The sequence below is a fragment of the Syngnathus scovelli genome, chromosome 22 (genome assembly GCF_024217435.2).
Source record: "Syngnathus scovelli strain Florida chromosome 22, RoL_Ssco_1.2, whole genome shotgun sequence".
NCBI lineage: Eukaryota > Metazoa > Chordata > Actinopteri > Syngnathiformes > Syngnathidae > Syngnathus > Syngnathus scovelli.
This window is the reverse complement of record NC_090868.1, coordinates 3,112,127-3,136,883: the sequence shown is the minus strand read 5'-3', so window position 1 is coordinate 3,136,883 and position 24,757 is coordinate 3,112,127. Positions and strand designations below refer to the sequence as shown.

Below are 24,757 nucleotides of genomic sequence, written 5' to 3'. Positions count from 1 at the left end.
AGTAAAAAAGGTGCGGTGTGTCTTTTAGTGCTAACGCGCTTAGCGCGCCCCCTGCTTGTTTTTTTTTTCTCCCCCCCCCCCCTCCCCCCTGCAACAAGATGGCTGTCGTTCCAGAAAGCAGGGTTCTCACGTTCAGCGTTTTCAAATGGAGCTCTTACTCCTCCACGTATTTACCCGAGTGAGTAATTTCCATATTTGTCTGTCCGCTATCTGCATATAGGCCCTTGTGAATTGCTGTGAGCGCTGACTTAGTTAGCTTGCTAGCCTTACTCTTCATTTTATTATGCAGGCTAGTTAGCATTGGCTAACGATGCTAGCGATATTTTTGGGAATGATTTGTGGCAGATTTTCGGTCCAAATCATACTCAATGTCAGTTTAATGTCTTCTCTGAGAATTTAATATTCACTCCATGACAGTACAAGGCCAGATATTAGTTTCTTCTGCTTTATTATTTGTATTTAAGACTATCGCTTCAACGGTATTATCGTGTCAGTGTATCCTTTCCTGTTTACTGCCCTTTTTATTTTTCTCTGACTGTATTTTCAATAAATATCAGTCGGAACATAATTAACAAAAGTAAAATGGGCACGCAGAACCACCATTATGCATGAGTAAACAAAAAATCCTAATACACTCTATAAAAGTGTTTACTTCAATGGTATAAATGTAGGAGTCTTGTCAATTTATTGCTTCCTAAATCCCAGAGGTGACAGATTTGCACATGCAAATAAATAAATATGATTATGACGTTATCAAACTACAAGATAAACTTAGCCAGTGGTTCTCATACGTTTACATAAAGTACCACCTAATAAATTCCGTGATGCACAGGTTGACATTTTGATTGTCGTCCCCATAAATCCATGTCGGGATTTTTAATATTTAACTTAATGCTTTTTTAAGGAACATTTTGGTGGACAAACCTAATGATCAGTCATCCAGGTGGTCATCTGAGAGCAACTACCCTCCACAGGTAAACATAATGATGTCCATTTTGTTCTTTGCTTATTTAATTATCAGCCGTTTTAATTCCAATGTCTTCATGTGTCCTTGCAATGTCTCATTTACCTAGTGATTTTTTTTTTCTCATCAAAAGCCAAATTGAAAATGCTGTCCTTGTTTTTTTTTTTTGCAGTTTTTAATCTTGAAACTGGAGAGGCCAGCGATTGTTCAGAGCATCACCTTCGGCAAATACGAGAAAACTCACGTCTGCAACCTGAAGAAGTTCAAGGTGTTCGGTGGCATGAGCGAAGAAAACATGACCGAGCTTTTGTCCAGGTGAACTTGATCTGCTTACAAATACTGGCTAATATGAAATTGCTAGTTTTTTTTTAAGGTTAAAGGGAGCAGACAGATTTTTTTTTTTTTAAATTAAATTTTTTTGTTCCCTTTGCCAGTGGCCTTAAGAATGATTACAACAAGGAAACGTTCACCTCAAAGCACAAGATTGACGAGCAGATGTTTCCCTGCAGATTTGTCAAAATAGGTAAGGAGCCGTCAGTGTGCTTGCAACTCTAATGTTGACTTTCTCAAGCTGGTTCATGCAAATTTTTCTACCCTCTGCCCCTCAGTGCCTCTGATGTCGTGGGGTCCGAGTTTTAACTTCAGCATCTGGTACATTGAGCTGCACGGGATCGAGGATCCAGATGTTGTGCAGCCCTGCCTTAACTGGTACAGCAAGGTAAGATGTGGACAAATATATCTATTTTATTCTTATTTTTCATTTTCCGCTTTAAAATGTTGACACTTAAATTATGTCAAGTGCAGAAAATATTTTAGTATTTTCTTTTACGTTTCCTTAGTCAACAAATGAGCTCAGATTGAATCTACAGCTCCCTCTGCTGGTCGCGTCTAGTTACTACTTCTGAATATTTAACTCCAGTGCTGAAGTAGTGTCAGTTCAAAGAAAGAATTCCTCGAAAATCATATTATTGACCTAAAGTTGCTTTCAATTCAGAAGATTGTGAGCATTGAGTTTCAAGTGTCCTTCCTTTTTTTTATTATTTTTTTTTAAATGTCATTGCAGTACAGAGAACAGGAAGCCATCCGCCTTTGCCTGAAACACTTTCGTCAGCACAACTACACGGAGGCCTTCGAGTCACTGCAGAAGAAGACACGCATAGCACTCGAACACCCCATGCTCACCCACCTGCACGACCGGCTGGTGCTGCAAGGCGATTTCGACGCCTGCGAAGACCTCATCGACAAAGCCGTTCGAGGTTCGACCCCTGATTTCTCGGGGGGGTCCTTATTTCCGTCCGCTTCTTTCGTGCGCTGATGCCACTTCTCTCTCCATAGACGGTTTGTTTAACCAGTATATCAGCCAGCAGGAGTACAAGCCCAGGTGGAGTCAGATCATCCCTAAATGCAACAAAGGTACAAGCGCCCAAGAAATCAACAGGGACGACGTGAACAGTGAGGCCATCTATTAAAAGCTGGACTTATCCAAACATTTCAGTATCATGTCAAAGCTTTGACGCTAAAACAATGTCGTCTTCCTTTGTGTGTGAACCTTCAACCTCCCATCCCATTCCACGCCATCCTCCCACTTTCCGCCCCTCCCACCCCACATCCCATACTCACATGCCGCCTTTGCACCCGCCTTCCTCTGCTCTCCGCAGGCGATGGTGACGACAACAGGCCGGGGATGAGGGGAGGCCATCAAATGGTCATCGACGTTCAGACTGGTGAGAGCGCACGCGAGCCGTGTTATGACTCGGCTGGTTCGACTCTTGCCGCTTTAATTGAATCGGACGATTCTGTTCATGTGCACTTCCCCTGCGTGCGAGTGAGTGAGTGACGCATTATTGTGTGCCCAGCCAAGAGAAGGGTTTTGTTCCAGAAAGGCAAACATTGACCTTTTGTCTCCCTTCTACTCGAGGATGTTTACACGAGTTCGATTTTCAAATGTTTTGAAAAGCGAGACGGCTCAGAGAGCATTCCTTTTCGAGCCGTTAAAAAGGATTCCACTATTGTTTTTCCTCAAATAAACGATTTTAAATTTCCTACTGAGAACCAACCTTCAATTTTGCAGTCCGAGTTTATTCCTTTGGGATCTTTCGCAGCAGTTCACATGACTTTAAATCACTCGGCATTATTATGAGTTGAACGAAGCGTTTGTGTCCTGCAGAGACTGTGTACTTGTTCGGGGGCTGGGATGGCACGCAGGACCTTGCTGACTTCTGGGCTTACAGCGTTCAGGAGAACCAGTGGGTCTGCATCTCTCGGGACACAGAGAAAGAGGTAAGCACGTGACGCTCCAAGTTGGGAAGCCAAATGGAGCAAAATAGCGTCTTCCAAACTAATGAGTCTGTGTCTTCCAGAGCGGCCCAAGTGCTCGTTCCTGCCATAAGATGTGCATCGACTCCCAGAGGCGCCAGATCTACACGCTGGGCCGCTACTTGGACTCCAGCGTCAGGAACAGCAAGTCCCTGAAGAGCGACTTCTACCGCTACGATATTGACGTCAACACGTGGGCGCTGCTTAGCGAGGACACGGCGGCCGACGGGGGGCCAAAGCTGGTGTTCGACCATCAGGTAACTAAGTGGCTAAAACACACAGAAGAAATATTCTAATTTCGTCGAACCGAACAGATGTGCATGGACTCGGAGAAGCATATGATCTACACGTTTGGCGGCCGGATACTGACGTGCAACGGCAGCGTGGAGGACAGCCGCACGTCCGAGCCGCAGTTCAGCGGCCTTTACGCCTACCAATGCCAAGCGGCCACCTGGAGCCTCCTGCGGGAAGATTCGTGCAACGCCGGCCCGGAGGACATCCAGTCGCGTATCGGACACTGCATGCTCTTTCACACCGTGAGTCGGCAAAATGACTCATCCTCCCTGATGAGCTTTTAATCAGTTTCTCCTCCCTCCCCTTTCAGAGAAACCGCTGTCTGTACGTATTTGGGGGTCAGAGGTCGAAGACCTACCTCAATGACTTCTTCAGCTACGACGTGGACGGAGACCACGTGGAGATCATATCGGATGGCACCAAGAAGGACTCGGGCATGGGTAAGAGTTGAGTTGGCCGATATGGTCTTAAAATGAAATATAATTTTTTTTTTTTTTTGTGATTCTTTTTTGAAAAATAGTCTCAGGATCAAAGTTGCAAATTTGACACCACTGATTGGTTTTGTAAACAAGCTCCTCTCTCGTCACTGCTATGTTGTTAGCAGGAGCAAAATTATCCTGACAAATTCTAATTAATTGCTAATATCGACTGATCTCGCAGTCTTAACCAGCACAAATCCACAAGACAATCTGGACCCCTAAAAGATGACAGTGTGCAAATGCATAAAAACAACTGAAAGGAATGGAAGGAAGGAAGCGGGCAGCACAAACAGTTGCGTCTTTGTGTCTCGTAAATCTCTCACTCTCATGTGAGTGAATGTGCAGCGCTGCCGTAGCATCACCGCTGATATCTGTCAACAAAGCAATCCTTTATCCGCACTTCGGAATATTTTGCCAAGTGTAACTCTTGTGCGAGCATGCCTGCGTTGCTTTTTAAACAACGTGTAAATGACTAGCGGGCTCGCTAAAAAGGTTCAACGATATGATTGTAGTCAAGTTTTCGTTTTGATGCCTTACCGGTTGCGAAACGTTATTTATTGACCCGTGTGAAAAGTGCCGAGCGGAGGGATTTTTACCGCAAACGAGGTGGTGGGGAGGAGGAAATGAAAGTCAGGCTGAATTTGCATTCTGCGCACTCCAGTCGGTCTGGCCTTGTTGCCATGGCGGCGTGCTATTATGTTGTTTTCTTATTTCCGAGCCTCCAATTCTGCTGCTTTGGAATTTTTCCCTCTCATAGTTTTTTAAATAGCTCAAAGCATTGAGTAATGATTGTCGAATTATTGCTCCCCCCCCTCAAAGTACCGATGACAGGCTTTACCCAGAGGGCCACCATCGACCCTGAGCTCAACGAGATCCACGTGCTGTCGGGCCTCAGCAAGGACAAAGATAAACGCGAGGAGAACGTCCGCAACTCCTTCTGGATCTATGACATCGCCCGCAACAACTGGTAGGGCACGCAGAAAGCTCCCCCTGAATTTGTGTGTGTGTGTCCTGGATCTGCACTCACGTTTTGGAGTCACTGGTTGGGAAAGTACAGACCGTCCTCAATGTTCCAGCACATTGATTTTAGCTGTTCTTAATCTCCCCGAGGCCATTCAACGAGACCAGCGAGACTTTTTAAGCGGCTATGTGCTCATTAATCTTTCAGCACGTGTGTTGTCATTTGTTATCACCACCCGAGATTTACAAATAATACCTAATTTATCTTCCGGGTTGGATTTGAACTACCAGGGCTTTTTCCACACGTTTCATTTATGCTAATGAGCTTCCTCTCGGTCGATGCCCAAGGTCATGTGTGTATAAGAACGACCAGGCAGTGAAGGAAAACCCCAGCAAGGTCCTGCAGGAGGAGGAGCCGTGTCCGCGCTTTGCTCACCAGCTGGTTTACGACGAGATGCACAAGGTATGGCGTTCCCTTCCACGCACCCGTCGCATGACGTTTGTGGGAAATATTGACAACATTACTGCTAGGCAATATTTTTCACGATTCCAAAGAGTCATCGGTTTGTGTTTGCAGGTGCATTATCTGTTTGGCGGCAATCCAGGCAAGTCTTGCTCTCCCAAAATGCGCCTGGATGATTTTTGGTCCTTGAAATTGTGTCGGCCCTCCAAGGAGTACCTTCTGCGCCACTGCAGATATCTCATCAGGAAGTACAGGTCTGTGACAAAGTAATTGGTGACTGAATGTATTTTATATTTATTTATTCAAATGATTCATTCATGGGTAACTTAAAAATATCACGTGGGCCTTCAGCAAGGTCTTGCCCACCTCTGCTGTTGAGAAAAACAGATGCTGAGGGATTCAGGTGCCATCTAGTGATCATTTATCAGAACCGCAACTGTCATTTTTGTTCTGGCCAGGTTTGAAGAAAAAGCCCAATCGGAGCCACTGAGCGCCCTCAAATACCTACAGGATGACCTCTCGCTCACTGTGGACCACACAGACCCCGAGGAGACCAAAGAGGTACTGGATTTATCTTCTTGACAGATATTTTTTTTTATGATTACTTCAAATTTTGTTCCTGCCTGAGATCATTCATGACGATTCGTGTTGCGCTATAGTTCCAGCTTCTGCCCTCAGCTCTGTTCAAGTCCAGTAATGACTTCATCCCCCTGGGTAAAACTCCAAACTTATTTCTTCTTGTTCGCCCTTTGACTGTTTTTTTTTTGCCACGTAACGGTTTTAAATGTTATCTAATTGTTCAACGCCCCCAAGGTTTCTCAGACGTGGACCAGACGTACGCCCAGCGCACGCAGCTCTTCGACACTCTGGTCAACTTCTTCCCCGACAGCATGACGCCGCCCAAGGGCAACCTGGTGGACCTCATTACGCTTTAGCCCACCCGCTGCCCCCTCCCCCTCCCCTGCCTTGCAACACGCCACGACCTCGCCCGCTGGACACAAATGCAAAAGACACAGGAGGACGAGGGAACGACCACACACCAGGTACTTTCTATTTCTAATATCTCCTCCCTTTTACGTCACAATCTGCTGCTGCCACCCTGAAACTGAGACACGTCAAGCCAACACTGTGTTACACTAGAATGGAATAGTGTGTGTGTGTGCGTGTGTGTGTGTGTAGTGATGACCAACTGCCAAGTTTTTGTTTTTCCTCTCGACTCGCTCATTTGCATCCATACTTTGGGCTAACCCATGTTCCAACTTGCCTCTTTTTGAGTTTCAGTTTTGAAGGACTCAGTAGAACATGGTTTGTGCAATCAGAGGCCTCTGCCATGTCTACTAAGAGCCAGTAGATGGCGACGAAGGGCCAATGTGATGTCGAGTAAAATAGTTAGGCTCAATTTTTTTTTTTATGTATGCCGCCTGTCATGACAGAATCTGCGAAAAGAGTCCACTGATTATTTTTTTTCTTTCTTCCTAAAAGGATTAATCTAGCTGTAGCTATAGATTTTTAGTCGTAGTGTTATGGTATGCTGCATACCAGCTTATTAGTTCCGGTTGCTTTTTAACGGAAATAACCGTCATTCAATTCAAAGATTGAAAACATTAGAAGAATTTTGCAGACTTTTATTTCTCTTAAGGATGACGCAATTCTGACTAAATTGAACCGTGGCATTAGAAGGACGGGCACAATTTAAAATCACAATTTTATTTTTATTTGCAAGTGTCAAAAAAGAAAAGTCTCACTCGATAATATAACTGCTGCATTAATATGTGTGTGTGTGTGTGTGTGTTAGCCGCATTAGCGTCAGCGTTTCGGTTGCGTTCGCGTTGAAATGATCTGGTAAAAAGCAGGTATGCAATACAAACGTGCAATCTTGTGTTTTTTGTTGAATCGTAGCTCAGAAAAGCACTGAATGAATTAACGATAATGTTAATCGATTTCCGGGGGGGATTAATATGACTCGGTTAGGGAACACGTGCAAAGATGGCCAATTTCCGCGGTTTTACCTTATTTTTGGATCGAAAAAAAATATGTGGCCATTGTTTACATATTTTTTTAATCAACTATGCCCTTTGTTTTTTCATGTACGTAATCATGCATTTAGTCTCTTCGTATTGTAGCAAAAACAATTTGGAAAAAGAAAACGATACAAAAATTGTCATTTTTGCCTCAAATATATTTAGTGGAAATTTCTAGCGAGTTACGATTCATGCCCTCAACTGAGTCGTGTAGTGCAAATTAAAGCTTTGTAAATGGACTAAGCATAATTAAAAAAATAAATTCTGCTAATGTTTTGACTTTTTTCCCTCACTCCAAAATCTTCCCCCCCAATATTTAGACTTTTTCTGACTTGCATACTCCAGCGTGGCCATTCTAAAAAAAAAAATGGCATTAATGCACACAGAATGGCATTTGTTTACCGTACTGACGATTTCTCGTCATTATCGCAAGTAGGGGAAGTCACCAGAAGCTTCTTTTACACGAACACTGGTCAAATTTTGTGTTGGAATAGGCTGTGTGTGTTGCCGTGTGTCTGAGAAGAGGGGGGGAAAAAAAAAAATCAAAAGCACCTTTTCTTTGAAAGCGATGCCAAATATTATTGTTTAATTTCCTCCTCGCTGAACCACATGGTCATCCATCTCGAGCCCTGAGTGGAACCGGGTAGTTCCAAGCGCGGTACTGTCCGACCTCTCGGCACTTCTCCGTGGAATGTGTAGAAAGCCTTGTAGTATTGCATTGTATGTAATGTAAATAATGAATAAAGATTGTATTTTGTTCAGGTTTTCATATATTCTGACTTTCCTTTCTTCTCTTTCCCGCTATTCAAAAAGCAATTTGTGGAAAAAAAAAAAACTTTATTTGCACAAAAATAGTGACAACAATTTACAACTTCCAGTGTGTCAGACCCCTGTTCACCTTTTTTAGCAGACAATACATAAATACAAAAAATACAAATAGAGGGAACACACTAAAATAAAAAAATCCCCTGCATATTACCACTTCACTATTCAACGATTATCTTTGTGTTTTTTCTGAAACACCCTAAGATTTCACAAGATGGTACCAAAGTCTAAATAAGGACGTAAGCACAATTGATTTTTCTCGACTGAGAGACAAACTTTATATGTCGGAGACAAATTAAGCCCGGGTTGTTAGTAGAAACGATGGATAATCATCTAAACTGAGTTTGAAAAATAATGTTTTGAGATCATGCTTTGTAGTATATGTACACTTTCAATTATTAATACAATACTGGCAATTATAAACACACCAATTATCTGCTAAATAAAAGGAGATTACTGGAGTTTGAAGTTGCGCTATATTAATCAGCTTAACGGGGAAGGAAATCATTTGAGCACATTTGAACAAATGAACCATCCAGTATCAACAATAACACTAATAAAATATTTACAGTGTTTGGCAATAAGAAGCTTTTAGCTGGGCTGTGAAATTGTGCCAGACTGATACAATGGTGCCTTGAGATAAATTTGTTCCATAGAAATGTATGGAAACGCCAATGCGGCTTACCCTGGCCACTAGAGGGCAGCATATTTATATAAACAGATCACTCCACAAAGAAGCATCCTTGCTGAAGATGAATATGTTGTCTGTCTACATGTGTTGCTGCACCATTTGTGTTCACAAGGTATTTCAAGGCACCACTGTATTTTTTTAATACATCCAACTTGGATGTAATCATATTTTGCAGTGTCTGAGCTGTGGGTTATAAAAGCTGGTGTGTGTGTGTACGAAGAATACATTGAATATTTTGTAAAGGCACATCGTGTAACTTCACTCGTGTTATATGTCGAAGTCAGGCGTCAAATCTGTTCAGCCACTCCACAGTCCCGGTTTCTCGGTGGTCGTGTGTTTAATCCGTGCCAGGTTTGCGCTCCCTACAGGTGCGTGTCCTCCTCTTCGGGGATGTCCTCTTTGAGCATGTTGTCGATGGGGACGATCCAGCCGTCGTTGCTGAACTCGCCGTTGAGGGCCATCTTCTTCTCCTGCATTTCCGGCTGCACCTCCATCACCTCCAATGTGGGGTTGTCATGGTAACCGTTCTCCACCGTGTGCAGCTCCTCCGTCAGGTGTTGCTGGTGAGTTTCCAAAGATGTTTTATCAAGTTTTTTTTTTTTTGCTAGCATACATTAAAAATAAACGTACCTGGTTTTCATTGTAAGGCTTGCGGTGGTGGGACGCACACACGGCCAGGATGATGATCATAATCAGCAGAGCGCCGCACGAAGCCAAAATGGCAATCAGGGTTTTGTTATCGGTCGGTTTCTTCATGCGGACAACAAAACGTAAACGTTAGTGGCTCGTAAATGTGCCGAATCAGCATTCAACCCACCTTTGTTATTTCCTCGTAATACTGAGTCGCCAAGGCCGTTTTCACTGTATGAGAAAAAAATATATATTTTATACTTTTTGTTTACGGTTGGATGGAAGGAGGCGGCCGTACCTTTCCCGTTGATCTCCACGCAGTCGAACACGAGTTTGCCTTTATGGTGGCGCCATGTCAAGGTGCAGTTTCCATCCCTCAGGTTGCCCATGAGGCGCTTGCACACTTCCACCAGATCTTTTTCTTCCTCCTTCTAAACGGGCACAATCGGTAAAGTCGGTGAAGAGATACATAGAAGTCGAAAATGTTAGAATTTAAGAACAGAAGATGAACCCCTACCTCTTGTCCATTGTTCAGCGAGTACTAGAAAAAGAAAAAAATATATGTCAGCAATTTTTATTTTAAACATGTACTGTCCCAGCTTACCGAAAACTTCTTCGGATAAGCTCCAGTGATTGTGGTCATTGTGGCTCTTTTGAAGGATGTGGCGCCAGGGGGCGCACTTGTGGTTGTGACCGCGGGGGTCGCGGTTGAGGCCAGGATGGGGGACCCCATGGTGGTCTGCCCCGTCACAGCTGCTTTGGTCATCCCTGAAGTCTGTTGGAGGCTGGTCGCAGTGGTTCCAGCTAAGTGGATCAAAATGGATGTTTACTGGTGATTGTTAAAATGGATGGAAAAAAAAAAAAAAAAACACCTCACCTGTTATGACGTTCCCTTGAGTTGTCTTGAAGATGGCGGTGGTGCGCAAGGGCACCTGAATGGTCGCCGTCGTGCCATCTGTGGACACTTTACCCTTCGGCGTGACCGTGATGACGTTTAGGTTCGGGTCTTGTGCGGCGCCCGTCGTCGCGACCGCCAGGCTGGCTTTTGTCGTTATAACCGAGGCGAGGGGAGCTTTCCCAACAGTAGGTGGCGCACTGGAGGCGGGAGCAGCAACCTTTGTTTGCGGTTGCGTCGGGGCTGGCGAGACTTTGGGAGCGGCCGCCATTGTGACGGGAAGTGAGGTGACCACCGCTGGAATCGTCGGGGCCTGCGTTACCTTAACTGTGACGCCGTTCATCGGCGCTAAAGTAGGTAGTTTTTGAGTAACGGGATCAACTACACCCTTAATTGTAGCTACGATGGCAACGGTTGACACTTTGGCGGTCGCAACAGTCATCCCTTGTGTGGGCGCATCCGTCGCTACGGTGACTCCGATAGCTGTAGTTGCGTTGTCTGCGTGCACGTTGTCACATAAAAGACCTAAAAAAAAAAAATCCAGGAAGAACAAACAAACAAAGGAACGTTCAATTATCAAAATAGAAATAATATGAACCTTCAACGCCCATAGCTATCCATCTTCATCTGCCGCTCTATTTTTAGCAACCAGGCCAGGATGTTGAATACAATCAACTTGGAAACACCACACCTATGCAGACCACTACCATTTTCGTGTGTGTGTTTTGTTGCAGCACAGTGGACAATCCTCGTCTGCACTACAATGGCGTCTGGCTCCAACCACCCCTGTGGATTGTGACCTCCGCCCATCTATTGTATTATATCCCACCGTTGACATATTCCAGCACAATTAGCCGAGGCATTTATCGGAGATGATGTCATCAAAGAGGTATGTCATATAATATTTTTCACCATGTATTTATAGGTTTCTCACTGAATGTATTTTTCTTGTCCTCCTAACCTCTGACCCTCAGCTGTCACCGCCGCATCTGTTTCTTTTCCCGCCACTATCTCCACCGAGGTTGTTTTTACCTCACCCGCACATTCCGCATGATGTAGGTCACCTGCGGGTCATCCGATACACTTGCACTATGGTCAAAAGGTGCTACTAGTTCAAGGCACTAAAACCTCCCGTGTGATAGTCATGTTAAAAAGGCTACGTCGTTTTAAAAAGTAGAAATCAAGCGCTAATTTCCTGGCGCTTGACGGAAGGTCACGGGAGGTCAAAGGGTATTCTCACCCGCTTTGCCCTCCTACTGTTTGATTTGACCTCCCCCCCATTTTTTTTTTTTTTCCAACTGCACCCACATTTAGAGTGATTTTTTTTCAGCCTTAATTATCTTTTCAGACTCCCTCGTTACATTTTACGGCCTCCCGTGTACTTCCAACCTCTTTGTTGCTAAATACGGTGACAAGAGCGTGACTCCGAAAGCGTCAAAATTAGCTAAGTGGTTCAGGAAGACATCCCCTCTACAAATCGGACACATTTATGAGCGTGTTTGTCTGCCGGCCAGCTAGTAGTTTGCCAAGGACCGCGGCCCTGAACCCATCACAAAAACAATGAGCTCCAAAAAGAGCCAGTGGGACAAATCTTTCTCATTACTTTGGTGACACCTCGCACAAAGAGCCCCCACGTGCCCCCATGTGACAATTCCACATCCCTCGTTACACCAAGAGAGCTAATTCAACCCGGCCCGCTTTTGTGAGGGGGCACCGGGTGGAAGCCGGATAAGGGAGGGGTCCCGTTAGGAGGTAAGGGGGGGGCGGGAGTGTTGTCGGTGGAAATAAAGAGCGAGACGAGTGAAAGGGAGGAGGGCCAGAGGAGAGAACATGAAGAGACGCTGTAAATTTAACTGCCAAATGCAAATGGCCGGCCACACGCATTATCCACACACTCCCCGTCCTTGGAAACCAAACTTGTGTGTTGACACAAGCTGGGGAGGAAGTTAATAATAAAAGTTCATTATTACACTCGTCACGGGTCAGACGTGAATCAAGATAGCTTTAAATCCCACCTATAAATTGATTCATCTGATTAACATAGCTAATTTGCTCTGATGGATGTTGCAACCAGGAGTTGAAATGCTACGACGAGCCAGATTTTTAAAAAAAAATGAACGAAAACAAGGCGGGACACCATGCGGTGCAGAGGAGGTCCGGGTCGGTACCAGTCGCTGGGCTTGATGAATGTCTGACACCTGGGAGAGCATCATGGCATTCGAGAGAAGAATGTGAGCTCATACTGTGGAGGCCATATGTCACGAAATGTCAAACTGCTGTCGGGATATGTATAAATGATGACATCCTGCGTCAGCAATCAAAACTCAAAAATGCACGTCTCGGTTAATACACCCTCGTATTGTCCTTATTAGGTCCAAAAGAAAGGGAACCATATTTGGTTGAGTGGGGCCACAATGGACCCAGCGTGCCTATAAAGTCTTATAACTTCCTTGGCAGAGGTAATAAAAGCAAAACGTACACAAGCAAGATGCTCCAACTCGTAAATATTGAAAACAATAAAAGGGAAGTTCTGGTAGCACATTTATGTTCTTGAAACTGTCTCATGGTAGTAAATCAATATAAAATGTTGTTACGCAATTGTGTCACACTTTTACTAATTTTATTTTATTTTTTTAATTCCAGGCCCACATGAAAAGATTCTTCTTCCATCTCCTGCTACCACACCCTCCTTGGGAACCAGGATGTTGATCGAAAGTATTTCCCCCCCACCTCCACCTATTGTTCTCACTTCTCTCCCATGCTTACTGGCCAGCAAAGACACCGAAGCAATGTGCCAAAGCAGGCAGCGTCTCCCCCCCCCCCCCTTCGGCACCCTGGTGTCCTGGAGCGTCTGTTATCTTGTAGGAAATGGACTGGTCACGACCCAGAGAGGACAGACGGTCTGCGTGACGTTAGGAAGTCCTGGTGAGGACTGATAACCAATGATGAGACCTCGTCCTGTCGGCCAACATCTAGTCGTTTGATTCAAGTATTTTTTGGGAGGTAAGTCGTAGGTTGCTTTGACACTAAATGTGAGCATATGATGGCGTCAGGTCAAAGTGACAAAATAAAAACGCCAAAATTTACCTAACAGTTTGGTTAACTACTTTGGAAGTGACCTTTTGACTCCTGGTTTAACCTGGCGGACTCAAAATGAATTTGCCATGCCTGCTACATATTACAACTTTATTGGCGATGCGAATAATCCAAAATAATGCGAAAGTCATAAGCCCTGATAAGAAACATTTGTATTTTTTTTTTTTTTATTAATTGTATTTGATAAACCAGGGTGTATAAAAATCGTTGTAATAATATAATTTAAGTTTTTATTATTCTTTTATTTTTTTAATTATTATATTTTTCTATTTCATAAGTTTAGAAGAGATAATTGTATTTATTTTATAAGTTTCGGTATGATATTTTGAATCTTGTGTTTCCATTCCCAGTTTAGGAGTTAGCGTATGAACCCCCCCTTAAAAACAAACAAACAAATACACACACAGCCATGCATGTTCACACACTTCTTTCTATTTTTAGGCTGTGTCACACACGTTGCTTTTCCCAGGGCGGAAAAATAAAAGCTCGCATTTGAATTCTCGTAATGCAAAGGCTGAGGCAGGTGCATAATTGAAGAAAATCTCTTTACTTGCCGCCAGGGACGGAGGTCATGGGTCCACTTCATTATTCAAGATGTGTGTGTGTGTGGTGAGAAGCCCTTCACTTGGGGCGGGGGGCGGGGGGGTAGTTGTGGGGGCAGATGTTTCAGCTCTTAGTCCTACTTTCAGATATGATTACAACGACCTTGGTACTGATTGCATAGCGCCAACATGAAGACGGATAAAAAGGCTGGTTCTTTTTTTTTTTTTTTTTTAACCCCATTTCATTTTTATATTCAATACATTTGAAATAATATTTTAAATTAAATGTAACAAATTAATTGTGATGTAATTCATCATTTTATAAGAATTTAATAAAATATTTTTGAAAAAAATTGAAATTAATTGTATTGTTAATGTCTGTTTTAATGTAGAAAAATACATGCAACTGTAATAATTCAACATAAATTACCTATTTAAATAATTTAATGTTAATGTAATTTATATGAATAGAATTTTAATAAATTTACATATATTTTAGTATTTTTTTAATTTAAACTTTGAAAAATCAAAACAAGCGCTGATGATGCTGTATGAACAAAGTTAAAAGAAATGCTAGTATTCAAGCTAACTTTTTAAATTGGTGACCCCAAAATAACTCCGTGAGCATCCCACGTGAGCACACCTGTTGCTTCTTTAACGTTTCCGATTTCTTTTTTTTTTTCCCCACCCACGCGAAGAGTAAAAACTCGTGTACTCACTAAATGATAGCAGCAAACACGTGATCCTCATGGTGGCTGCCATCCTATTTGTGCGTTCTTCTCCTTCTCCCAGATGTCGCTATCATTCATGCAGCGGATGAGTTTTCAAGTTTTGCTAAAACTAGAGCCTTCACGCCTTTCTCCTCCAATTGGAAGTAAATGATCTCGCCGTGCGGGCCTTTTGTGTTTTCTTCCTTAAAAGCTAAAGCCAAGAATGCTTTTGTGCATGCTTGCGTCCCGGGCCCTCTTTGCAGGGATGGAGATTTTGGAAGAGGGGGGGGTGAGTTTTTCTGCCGTCTCCTTGGCTGCGCTTGCTCCCTCCCTCTCCCTTTCGATCCTGGCTGGTATTGTGCTCAACGCGGCCCTCGCTCTTGCACTAAAGCGTTGCTCATTGCCATCCCCGAAGCATGCCTGCCTCCCTTATCAAGAGCGCGGGCGGGCCAATCCCGGCGCGGCGTTTTAAATAACAAAGGAAATGGGGAGACAATGAGGCCCTCCGCTCCCAAAATGGTGCGTGACATCAAGGACGAGGGGTGAAGTCTCATCAGAGCCCCGACCGAGCGTTTGATCGCAGGGGAACGTCAGCATTCTGTCAAATCGTGACATTTGGGGACAAACACAAAAATGGATCATCAGCATACAAAATTGAGAAAACTCTAAAACTAGAACTCAATAATGAAAAATAGCACAAAACATGACAGCAAATAACAAAGTAATGAAAAGTAACTTTCAAATGCTAAAATAAATTAGCTATGTTTGTCCCTCAATGTTAACTTAGTCTCGAAATGTAATGACACTCCACAACTGTAGGGGGAGCCATAAGATGAACACACTAAAACAAAAAAATATATAAACAAGTCAAAATTGAAACTTAATTCAGCACATTTTAGTATCAAATTTAGCATAGCTTTCCGTCAGTATGTTAAAACCTTCGAAATGTCACGTAAAAAGGACCAAAGTGAAACATCAATGGCCAAATTGTGAATTCTTCTCAAATTGTTCAAACGTCATACTTTGAAGCTTTTTTTTTTTTTTCTTTACTTTCCTGCCGGCCATTATTAAATAACCGATGCAGTGGCAGGAAACGTCCAGGAAAACTTCCACACCCCTGATCTTATCCAAACTACTTCTTTCCCTAGACGTCAACACGCACATGAAACAAAATGGAGAAAAAAAAACCTCTCATATCCACTCTTCACCAATTTCAAAGGTATGTAAATCACGATTGCTTTTTTTTTTAAACTAAAAACACTCCCCCCCCCCCCCCGTAACCCGATAATGAACCGAGAATTTGAATCCTGATGGATGCTCAACATAAATTGAAACAAAAAAAAAAGCAATGTTAAATTACGATCGGGATTACCCGGCTACCACCCAGCGATTGGTACCGTTTCACAAACACTGATAGAGGCGCTGATGAGCACCAGACGTTTCTTGAAGTAGGGGGGGGGCTAGATCTGGAGGAGTCCACAGTGGGGTGATGCGTATGCACCACATTCTTAAAATGCTCATGTCATTGTGGAGGCTAATGAAGGATGGATTTTGGAGGGGGTACAGTGCCCCCCCCCCCCTCCCCTCCCTCTCTCAGTTTGCTAGACTGCAGGACAGAAAAGTTGGACGGGATGGAGCGGCTGAGCTCACAAGTGAGGAATTCAAACGCCGGACATGAGAGGGCAGGGCCCGATGCCACTAGTTTGTGTGTGTATAAACACGGCACGCATTACTCACCACTGACGTCCAAAGGATGACATTTCGTTTTTCCGTATCCCCCAAATCACTGTTTATTATTCACCAAGGCGATTGATTGATAAAAAAAGGTGCCAGTCATTTGTGTTGACATTTTAGCTTTGCGGGCGTTGCATCTTTGGAAAATACTTCCGACACAAAGCTCACTCTCTCCGGAAATGATGTGACACATCCTTCCCTCGCTCCCTTCCGTCGTTTGTCATCCCGTCACTCAAACACTGACGGGTGCTTCCATTCTTGCCCGACATGCCGAATTGTTGCTTTTTGCATTAAAGTTTCCCCAGAATCGGGTTCAGTCAGCCAGTCCAGACTGGAGTAGCCACTTTTTGTCTCCGTACATCCCGAGTACCTTTTTAATCCTCGAGGAACAATCGTCTCAGTCTAAGCACACACACTTGACTTTCAAATGGACATGCTAACACTAGCGTAGCTAACTTGAGTTCTTGGAGGTTAAAGGTGAGGAGTTGTATTTGAGGTACTTTGGAAAGGACGTATGATGTTTTGCTCTTCAAGGAGAATCACAAATATTTAATCGGTAAACAGTTGTCAGACTGCGGCGTGGGAGGACGCACCGTGTAATGATTGGATGCAGAACACGCCACACCTTGTTATCTGGTACCAAGCGGAGCGGCATCTGGAGTATTAAGGAGTACGCATGTGTGTTGAGGGGAGGGGGTGGAAAAAAAAAATTGTGTCAGGGAGTTCTGGGTTGAAGCAGATGGCGCTTCCCTCCACTGACTGAGGCGCTTTGTTGTCAGCTCTCCTTTTTGAGGTCATGAGATGGGGTCAAAGGTGAAAGTGAGGATGGAGGTGTGTACGCCTTCCCCAGATAGAAAAGAACGACGGAGTGATACTTCTATCTTTGGCTGATAGGATTCACAGAGCTGACTTATCTGCTGGCGCTATCGTTGCAAACTGTTGGCGAGATCCACAACAGACGTTGAGAATTTTTTGGGACGGTTCGGAGTTAGATATGTTTGGAAATCTTGTCAAAATAGGCTTGTTACTTTTTTGGAAATTTTAACATGACAAAATAAATAAAAGGCAGAAATTAAAGGTACTGGACATAGACTCTTGTGGTACACCAAATTATCACTTAATTAAATGTTCAAACTGTGCTTTTTTTTTTCTTTTTTAATCCAGTACAATAAATTTACGTACAGTTTAGTTAGTATACCTTTGAGATTAAATATATTTGCAATCAATGGTTTAAAAATGCTTCTTTTCAAACTGTTCTTTTTTTTAAATTAGAAAAAAATGTGCATTAATAGACTCTAACTTGGTGTTCAAAATTAACCATTGAACCGCGTGTTAACTAGTAGTCAGTATGCACATCCCAACGATTTTTGATTAACCCGAAAAAAAAGTTGAGCTAAGGTTAGCCTGACTGTAACATTGTTAATGGACAACTATATTATTCTGCGCGGGCGATGTGACGGGAGTTGTTGACGCAAAATCTTCTCAAACAGATTTGCCGTGATTTCCAAATCTTTGGTTTATGTCGGCCCGCATGGATGAATGTGACAACAACTTGACCTCGGCCACGTGTTTATTTATAGCCTGACGCGAATACAACAAGGCGATGGGAGGGGAGGGGTTGCAAGCGGAGAGATGGACTGATGTGTTTGAAAAGTAGGAACGGGAAATGAAGTTCTGGTTCTGCCCGGCCGACAACGGTGACACCAGAGCGGGCCGTTTATTCCTCGAATGGGTGCGGCTCAGGAAGCTGCAAATAGAGAAAAACGTTGGAAGGGCAGTTCCTGCGGTTCCATAGGAGGAAGTGCGGTTGCAGCCCAGGGGCACAGATTAAGGACCACCGAGAGCAATTCTTCCTTAAAGGGGGGGGGGGGGGGGGGGGGGGGTGTTAATGAGTCAGGGAAGGTGTGGTTCCATGTCAAAAATAAAACGAGTCAGCCAGGAGTCAGTCATTCGTCTCCCATCCATTGATTTGCTCCAATGCATTGTGTGTCTGTCTGTGTTCGGGGTGACTGGTTTAGGGTGCCCATCGGGATCCCCTCACCCTCCATCCGGGCACTTGGCTCTACGGCCCTGCAACGCCATCGCCGGGCGAAAAATCTGGAACACGATGAGTCGGAGTTTGTCGTGCGGCGGTGTCGAGGCGGCGAGCTACTGGACCATGATGACGCCGCGGCGGCCGTCCTAGACCACAACGACTTTGTTCAATTAAGTCAGTGTCTTAAACTCGTATTGAAATGAGAGCTGACCTTCTGGTGCTAAAATGAAAGTATTTTGTCTTTTCGAAGTATTGGCAGATGAAGATGAAGACGAGCTTGGTTTCTCTCCACTGGCCACCTGTGTGTATCCTTTCAATGCCTTTTAAAGATCTACTTTAAAGTTCTACTTCTTTGACTTGCTTTGAAATAGGCAAGACTATCAGGAGCCCACAGAGGTTTGTTCTCTTGTCTTTTTATTTATACAAATTTAATAAATCTGATTTTTTATTTTTATGTGGGTCTTGGTAGTTCCTCTCTCTGGATGGCAACAGTCTGACCACAGCAGATCTGGTGGCTTTAGGTCAAGGCTTGTTCAAAGTAAAAGTGAGTTTTATTCATTTATTATTATTTACTTTTCACCAAGACTTTTAGTTTCTCTAAAATCATTGTATATTTTTATTTAGATGCTAATTTATATATTTTTCTTTCGTTTCCATTTGAATTTTTATTCCATTCCCTCAGTTAACCCCGGAAGCAGTGGACAGGGTCATCAAATGCAGAGCAGTGATTGATGGCTTTATAAAAGAAGGAAAAGGTATTTTGTACGGTATTAAGAGAATTAAAAAAAATTTGAAATACTCAATGCTTATTATATTTGCAGTTGTGTATGGAGTCAACACAGGCTTTGGTAAATTTGCTCACACGCTCATTCCGAATGATCAACTTGTGTAAGTTAAACATCCACGAGCAAGAACTTATTGAATCAACACAAGTATTGTTCCTGAGGATGTTCCATTTTTTTTTTTTCTTTTGTTTGTTTGCAGGATGTTGCAAGAGAATCTTATTCGCTCCCACAGTGCTGGTAGAGTTTGACGCACTCAAGTATTCCTCCAATGAGCGAGCGAGCGAACTTGCGTTTTTGTGCGAAGGTGTGGGGCCCCCGTTGAGCGTGGAGAGAACACGGATGCTGCTGGTGCAGAGGATCAATGTCCTGGCTAAAGGCTACAGCGGCATCTCCATGGAAACGCTTGATGACATCATCAAGGCTTTCAATGGTACGCTTTTGCCAGAACATGATGCTGAAGTTGGCAATTCTTTCATCTTAATATTTGCGTGTTCCAGCATCCTGCCTGTCCTGGGTACCGGAGAAAGGCACGCTGGGGGCGAGCGGCGACCTGGCACCCCTGGCCCACCTGGCGCTGGGTTTGATGGGGGAGGGCAGAATGTGGTCGCCACAAAGCGGCTGGGCCCAGGCCAAGGCGGTGAGTTGGGCTCTCCTCAAGTAAGAACCAGAGTGGGTGGTAAGAACCAAAAAATGTCAGGTCATTCATTTTTGTAGGTACTGGAAGGACATGGTCTCAAACCTCTTGTGCTGAAGCCAAAAGAGGTAAGGGTCCCTTGAGTATTAATGAAAAATATTTTAATTTTAATCCCACTTTGACAAATTTGTCACTTTATAGTAATTTCAATTTACGTTAGGGCTTAGCTCTGATCAACGGCACTCAGATGATCTCATCTCTGGGAGCGGAGGCTGTGGAGCGGGCGTTGGCCATCGCCAGACAAGCTGATGTCGTCGCCGCTTTAACTTTAGAGGCCCTGAGAGGAAGCGTGCGACCTTTCCATCCTGGTAACTCGGGTCGGACTGGGATAAAGTGCAGCACGCACGAGATACATCATCAAATGAATTATTATTCTCATCCCCTTTATGGTTTGCTGTTTTGTAGCCATACATGCGTTGAAACCACATCCTGGACAGAAGGAAGTGGCCGAGAGGCTGTGCGCTCTTTTGGACTCCCCCGTTTTCCCCTCCCAGATTTCAGGTGGATTGCTATGAAGGGCTGTGATTAAATATTTTAATTGTTGTGTCATAAATAAATGCTGATTGAGTTTATGATCTTCCGGAAGAAAGTCACAGATCCTGCAACCGTGTCCAGGATGCCTACACGCTACGTTGCATCCCACAGGTAAGGTCTCATTTGAGATTTTTATTTTTTTTTATAGATTTGCTGTTTTTTTTTTTAATTGGCTGCACGCTTTTGCTCGTCGCAGGTTCATGGAATTGTGAATGACACCATCAAGTTTGTGCAGATGATCATTTCAACGGAGATGAACAGTGCCACTGACAACCCTGTATCCTTCAAGAACATTTTTAGAAATTAATTATTTTTTTATTGTTCTTTATTCTATTATTCAAAAAAATATTATTCTAATATTGTGTATTTCAATTGATATAATATTCTTGTGCGAACCTGTCAACCTGCTTTTCAATCTATCTGGATGTAATTCACAATATGTCCACATGGTGGAAGTGTTTCCCCCCCCTCAATTACGTCAAACTTGCATGGTGGGTCCTCAACTTGACTTCAGCTGGTCTTTGCTGAGATGAATGAGGTCATTTCTGGAGGGAATTTCCACGGAGAGTATCCTGCTAAGGTACGATGATGTCATAATTTCTATTTGGGTTGGCAAGGAAAGTGGAAAGGGAGTTGTTGGATACAATGAGGCAGCGCTATTTATGTTCAGGCACTGGACTACCTGGCCATCGGTGTGCACGAGCTGGCCAATTTAAGCGAGAGGAGGATCGAAAGGCTGATGAACCCGCCTCTCAGCGAGCTGCCGGCTTTCTTGGTCCAAGATGGCGGCTTGAACTCGGGCTTCATGATCGCACACTGTACCGCCGCTGCTTTGGGTTCGTCCCCGTACCGTCTGTTTTCCGTAAACAATTACCAAAATACTAAAAATCTTGTACTCCTTTTGTAGTTTCCGAGTCCAAGGCTCTGTGCCACCCGTCCTCCGTTGACTCCCTATCCACCAGTGCCGCCACGGAAGACCACGTGTCCATGGGCGGCTGGGCTGCCCGCAAAGCTCTCAGAATCGTGGAGCATGTAGAGCAAGGTCATACAACCCCCCCCCCTCCTCATGTATGTTCATGTATGAAAATGTATTTTCTTCAGTGTTGGCCATCGAGCTGCTGGCTGCCTGTCAGGCTCTGGAGTTCCTACGTCCACTGGAGACCACTGCGCCTCTGGAGAGGGTCTACCGGCTTGTCCGCTCTGTCGTCAGGTGGTGCTCTTAATGATATGCCAACAAATTTTCACGTAACTTCTGCTAATGCTAACAAATGTCTTCTCCCCAGCGCTTGGGATAAAGACCGCATCATGAGCCATGATATCGAGGCGGCTCACACACTCCTCAGACAGCAAAAGGCAAGCGTGCCCCGATTATTTAAAAATAATCGTAGTTTCAATTTGTGACTGTTTGCAGGTGTGGGCTGAGATTCAACCATACATGGACAAATACAAAAAGAAGATGAAAGCATGAGACACGAGGACGAAAATATACAGGTTGAATTTCATTGGGCAGTTTTGTTCTATAAATAAAAAATACTGTTAACTTTACACACATCACAACTGATTGTATTCCAATGAATTGTGAAACACAAGCACGTAAACTGGGTGAATTTACAAAAAAAAAAAAGCATCGACACGCTATTGCTTGATCACTAATTACGTCACATCAAGATAAACCTTTCAAATGAAAAACACCTTGTCCAGGAAGTTTGGTTAAAAATCCTACACGTAATCCTACACACAACTACACGGATGGACCTTTGTTCATGTGACGCAAATTAAGCGGGACTAAAAACTACTTTCTACTCAACAGGTGATTTTGTCTGTACATGGAGGGTGCCTAGCGGACGCAAGCACCCAGTCCTTCTCCTTGATGACCTCTTGCACCCGCGCCAAGTTCGGACGTTCATCCAGCGAGCGCGCAGCTCGAGTTTTCACGCTGAAGGTGAGGCCTTGTCATGAAAACTGGATCTGCTGTACGGTGGGAATCTGCACGACAGAATATACGCGGGGTCAGAGTTGACTCTATGGAAAAGCCATCAAGTGTAAAATTCAACCAAGTCAATACAATATCTCCAAAAACATCTCCGTCAAGAGTCTCTGCCTACCTGTTGATATGAGGTGGTGGTGTACACCATGACGTTCTGCTGCTGACCATCCGCTGTTATAATTCCTGCTGGGAGAGGGTTTGCTGCAAAGAGTGGAAAATGACATTTGTTAAACAGAAATTTGAAAACAATCAGGGTGCGTAGCCAAATATATAGTATTTAAGTCAGCTTACTGAAGCTCTCGTCCGTGAGCTCCTCCCCTAGGCTTTCACCCACAGACACACCAGGCATGCCTTTCTCCCCTTTCATTGCCTGGTGAATAGAAATATAGCCCATTTATTTTTATCAAGGTCAATAGACTTGAGCGGTAAAATTTTTTTTATATTTAATAAGCTGTTAAGACCCTCACTCATGTCTCACCTCTCTGAACTTCTGCAAGTAGAGCTTGAGTGGCTCCACGTACATGTCGAAGCCCAGCGTGGACATGGCGAACAGGATGTCCTCGCCGTTAATGGTCTTGCGCTTCTCCTGGTGGCAGCGCTCGCTCGCCTCGCTCGTGATGAAGCTGATGAACTCGCTCACGCACTCCTGCACGCACTCCTTGGCGTCCTTCGCAATCTGCAGACGGAGACGGATTGTCGCCTCGGGTTCCGATGCATGTGACCTAAGTAAGCATTGCGGGCCTGCGGACAAACCTTTCCAGTTTGCGGGACGGCGTTCTTCATTATTCGAGCCACGTTGGCGATGGGAAGATAAATGTCCTGCTCCCTGTAATTCTCCTTCACGCCACCGTCGTCGTGGTCGTTCATACCTTCATCTGGGTCCTCTAAAAGGAAAATAAAATAGGCATATTTTATTGTTTAGATGCCGTTATAGCAAGTTGTACCATTACAAGGGTTAAACCATCAATTACCATCTGGCTGCAGCACATAGTGAGCGGCTGGGATGTACTCCCCAGCCATGCCCAGCTGAGAGGCATCGGTCGTGGCACCGTCTCCATCCATCTGGGGAACAGACACGAATCCGTTTATTAGTAGATGCATCTATTTAGCGTTATTCTGACTACGCAAAAAAAAGATAAAAAAATATGCCAGTTGTTAGACTATCTTGCAATATTTTTATTCTGCAAGCTTGCTTATTTCCAGTGCTGCTGTACTAAATGAAGTGATTGAAGTCAATATTTAGCAATGATTGTTTCACTTTTCAAATGCTACAAGCAGTTATTTAGGGGGGGGGGGGGGATTTGTAATTCGGATGTACCCGCCTAAAATTACGCGTTCAAATGTCAACGAACCGCACCCTTCGCCTAAGAAATATCGTCCTATTGGTTAAATATTTGTCGTGCAATTCTTAATATATTGCATTTGATTTGCAATCCGAAAAAACTAGCCCACCAAAAAAGACCATTAAAAAAAAACATGTATAGCTATGGTATGCTAACTAGCAGCTAGCTCACTAGCTTGCGATAACCCCAAACCCAGTATCTTGCGGAATTTGCCTGATTAAAAATAAGTTGTTGTTATGCACCATTATACAAGAAGCAAGCAATTCGGCTTTCTGTTACCTTCGATGGCTAAACCGGTGTTCACGCATACGGCGTCCATTGCATAAATGGACATTTCACATCCACGGTACGGAAAGCGTCGGCCCTGTTTCTTTGTCGGAGGGGAACGTGGCTGCGGCCCGGATCGTATTAACCGACAATTATAAAGTTTCGCTGGAGAGATAACTTCCTGACGAACGGACGACAAATAAAAAAATGAGCCGGACGACGGACATTTCCATTCGAGCTAACGAGGAATCGGTTAGCAATCATTGGCCGGAGCCAGACACAGACCTGCAATGAAGCCCTGGTTGGTTACCTTCCTGAGACGGCTGTTTGGTTGGACAGAAAATGGCTGCGAAAGGACCAGTCCCAGCGCGGAGCCACAGATGCGCTACCAGCTCTGACCAGTAGGGCGCTACGGTGCGTTCAAGAACCAGTCGCAGATCCGTTCCTTACAAATTCGCTTTAATTATGGACAAATCACCACCACTGAAGGGG

The 24,757-nt window shown here is 44.1% G+C and overlaps 4 protein-coding genes across 7 annotated transcripts; 2 read left to right on the top strand and 2 right to left on the bottom strand.

Moving 5' to 3' along the window:
• The first annotated feature begins 20 nt into the window (after positions 1-20).
• mkln1 (muskelin 1, intracellular mediator containing kelch motifs) lies at positions 21-9,524 on the top strand. Of its 3 annotated transcripts, XR_011086242.1 has the most exons (19): positions 21-178; positions 905-974; positions 1,137-1,279; positions 1,399-1,487; positions 1,573-1,682; positions 2,028-2,220; positions 2,300-2,416; positions 2,623-2,688; positions 3,132-3,244; positions 3,325-3,537; positions 3,595-3,816; positions 3,885-4,014; positions 4,873-5,020; positions 5,362-5,476; positions 5,591-5,730; positions 5,935-6,037; positions 6,136-6,190; positions 6,290-6,519; positions 9,382-9,524. XR_011086242.1 is itself a non-coding variant. In XM_049761156.2 (18 exons), the coding sequence occupies exons 1-18, from the start codon at positions 99-101 to the stop codon at positions 6,409-6,411; spliced, it is 2,190 nt and encodes a 729-aa protein (XP_049617113.1). In that variant the 5' UTR covers positions 21-98; the 3' UTR covers positions 6,412-8,268. The 3 variants fall into 3 exon arrangements, 2 of the variants coding, with proteins under 2 accessions (XP_049617113.1, XP_049617112.1); XM_049761156.2 differs by lacking the exon at positions 9,382-9,524 and having other exon boundaries at positions 2,300-2,377; positions 6,290-8,268; XM_049761155.2 differs by lacking the exon at positions 9,382-9,524 and having other exon boundaries at positions 6,290-8,268.
• Positions 8,314-15,308, bottom strand: podxl (podocalyxin-like). The gene is made up of 8 exons (XM_049761169.2): positions 14,896-15,308; positions 10,521-11,063; positions 10,248-10,447; positions 10,161-10,184; positions 9,942-10,074; positions 9,831-9,874; positions 9,644-9,763; positions 8,314-9,573 (listed from the first exon to the last, which is right to left on the bottom strand). The coding sequence occupies exons 1-8, from the start codon at positions 14,936-14,938 to the stop codon at positions 9,376-9,378; spliced, it is 1,305 nt and encodes a 434-aa protein (XP_049617126.1). The 5' UTR covers positions 14,939-15,308; the 3' UTR covers positions 8,314-9,375.
• LOC125992267 (histidine ammonia-lyase) lies at positions 11,279-22,749 on the top strand. Its single transcript, XM_049761159.2, has 24 exons — positions 11,279-11,427; positions 13,182-13,541; positions 16,035-16,105; positions 18,639-18,829; positions 18,906-18,960; positions 19,027-19,051; positions 19,125-19,199; positions 19,338-19,410; positions 19,477-19,543; positions 19,640-19,677; positions 19,745-19,870; positions 19,938-20,077; positions 20,155-20,202; positions 20,295-20,442; positions 20,540-20,635; positions 20,721-20,779; positions 20,865-20,945; positions 21,183-21,248; positions 21,339-21,504; positions 21,576-21,710; positions 21,770-21,878; positions 21,952-22,021; positions 22,080-22,159; positions 22,479-22,749. Exons 3-23 carry the CDS (start codon positions 16,059-16,061, stop codon positions 22,134-22,136), a joined length of 1,872 nt encoding a protein of 623 aa, XP_049617116.1. The 5' UTR covers positions 11,279-11,427; positions 13,182-13,541; positions 16,035-16,058; the 3' UTR covers positions 22,137-22,159; positions 22,479-22,749.
• LOC125992279 (nuclear transcription factor Y subunit beta) lies at positions 22,155-24,704 on the bottom strand. Of its 2 annotated transcripts, none has more exons than XM_049761183.1 (7): positions 24,551-24,704; positions 23,627-23,717; positions 23,409-23,539; positions 23,134-23,331; positions 22,947-23,025; positions 22,774-22,856; positions 22,155-22,654 (listed from the first exon to the last, which is right to left on the bottom strand). In XM_049761183.1, the coding sequence occupies exons 2-7, from the start codon at positions 23,715-23,717 to the stop codon at positions 22,622-22,624; spliced, it is 615 nt and encodes a 204-aa protein (XP_049617140.1). In that variant the 5' UTR covers positions 24,551-24,704; the 3' UTR covers positions 22,155-22,621. The 2 variants fall into 2 exon arrangements, with proteins under 2 accessions (XP_049617140.1, XP_049617141.1); XM_049761184.1 differs by lacking the exon at positions 24,551-24,704 and adding an exon at positions 24,278-24,523.
• Positions 24,705-24,757: the final 53 nt, after the last annotated feature.

What these genes read in the sequence shown, in the direction of transcription:
- mkln1 (XM_049761155.2), top strand. Translation starts at nt 99, where the DNA reads ATGGCTGTCGTTCCAGAAAGCAGGGTTCTCACGTTCAGCGTTTTCAAA. An exon ending in CAACAGGGACGACGTGAACA is followed by an intron (nt 2,417 to 2,622) that starts GTGAGGCCATCT and finishes TGCTCTCCGCAG; the next exon opens with GCGATGGTGACGACAACAGG. An exon ending in TTTACGACGAGATGCACAAG is followed by an intron (nt 5,477 to 5,590) that starts GTATGGCGTTCC and finishes TTGTGTTTGCAG; the next exon opens with GTGCATTATCTGTTTGGCGG.
- podxl (XM_049761169.2), bottom strand. Translation starts at nt 14,938, where the DNA reads ATGGCAGCCACCATGAGGATCACGTGTTTGCTGCTATCATTTA. An exon ending in ATTACGAGGAAATAACAAAG is followed by an intron (nt 9,764 to 9,830) that starts GTGGGTTGAATG and finishes GTCCGCATGAAG; the next exon opens with AAACCGACCGATAACAAAAC. An exon ending in AGCCTTACAATGAAAACCAG is followed by an intron (nt 9,574 to 9,643) that starts GTACGTTTATTT and finishes GAAACTCACCAG; the next exon opens with CAACACCTGACGGAGGAGCT.
- LOC125992267 (XM_049761159.2), top strand. Translation starts at nt 16,059, where the DNA reads ATGGAGAAAAAAAAACCTCTCATATCCACTCTTCACCAATTTCAAAG. An exon ending in CGTGCGACCTTTCCATCCTG is followed by an intron (nt 20,443 to 20,539) that starts GTAACTCGGGTC and finishes GCTGTTTTGTAG; the next exon opens with CCATACATGCGTTGAAACCA. An exon ending in ACAGTGCCACTGACAACCCT is followed by an intron (nt 20,946 to 21,182) that starts GTATCCTTCAAG and finishes ACTTGACTTCAG; the next exon opens with CTGGTCTTTGCTGAGATGAA.
- LOC125992279 (XM_049761183.1), bottom strand. Translation starts at nt 23,717, where the DNA reads ATGGATGGAGACGGTGCCACGACCGATGCCTCTCAGCTGGGCATGGCT. An exon ending in CTATGTGCTGCAGCCAGATG is followed by an intron (nt 23,540 to 23,626) that starts GTAATTGATGGT and finishes TTTTCCTTTTAG; the next exon opens with AGGACCCAGATGAAGGTATG. An exon ending in CCGTCCCGCAAACTGGAAAG is followed by an intron (nt 23,332 to 23,408) that starts GTTTGTCCGCAG and finishes CTCCGTCTGCAG; the next exon opens with ATTGCGAAGGACGCCAAGGA.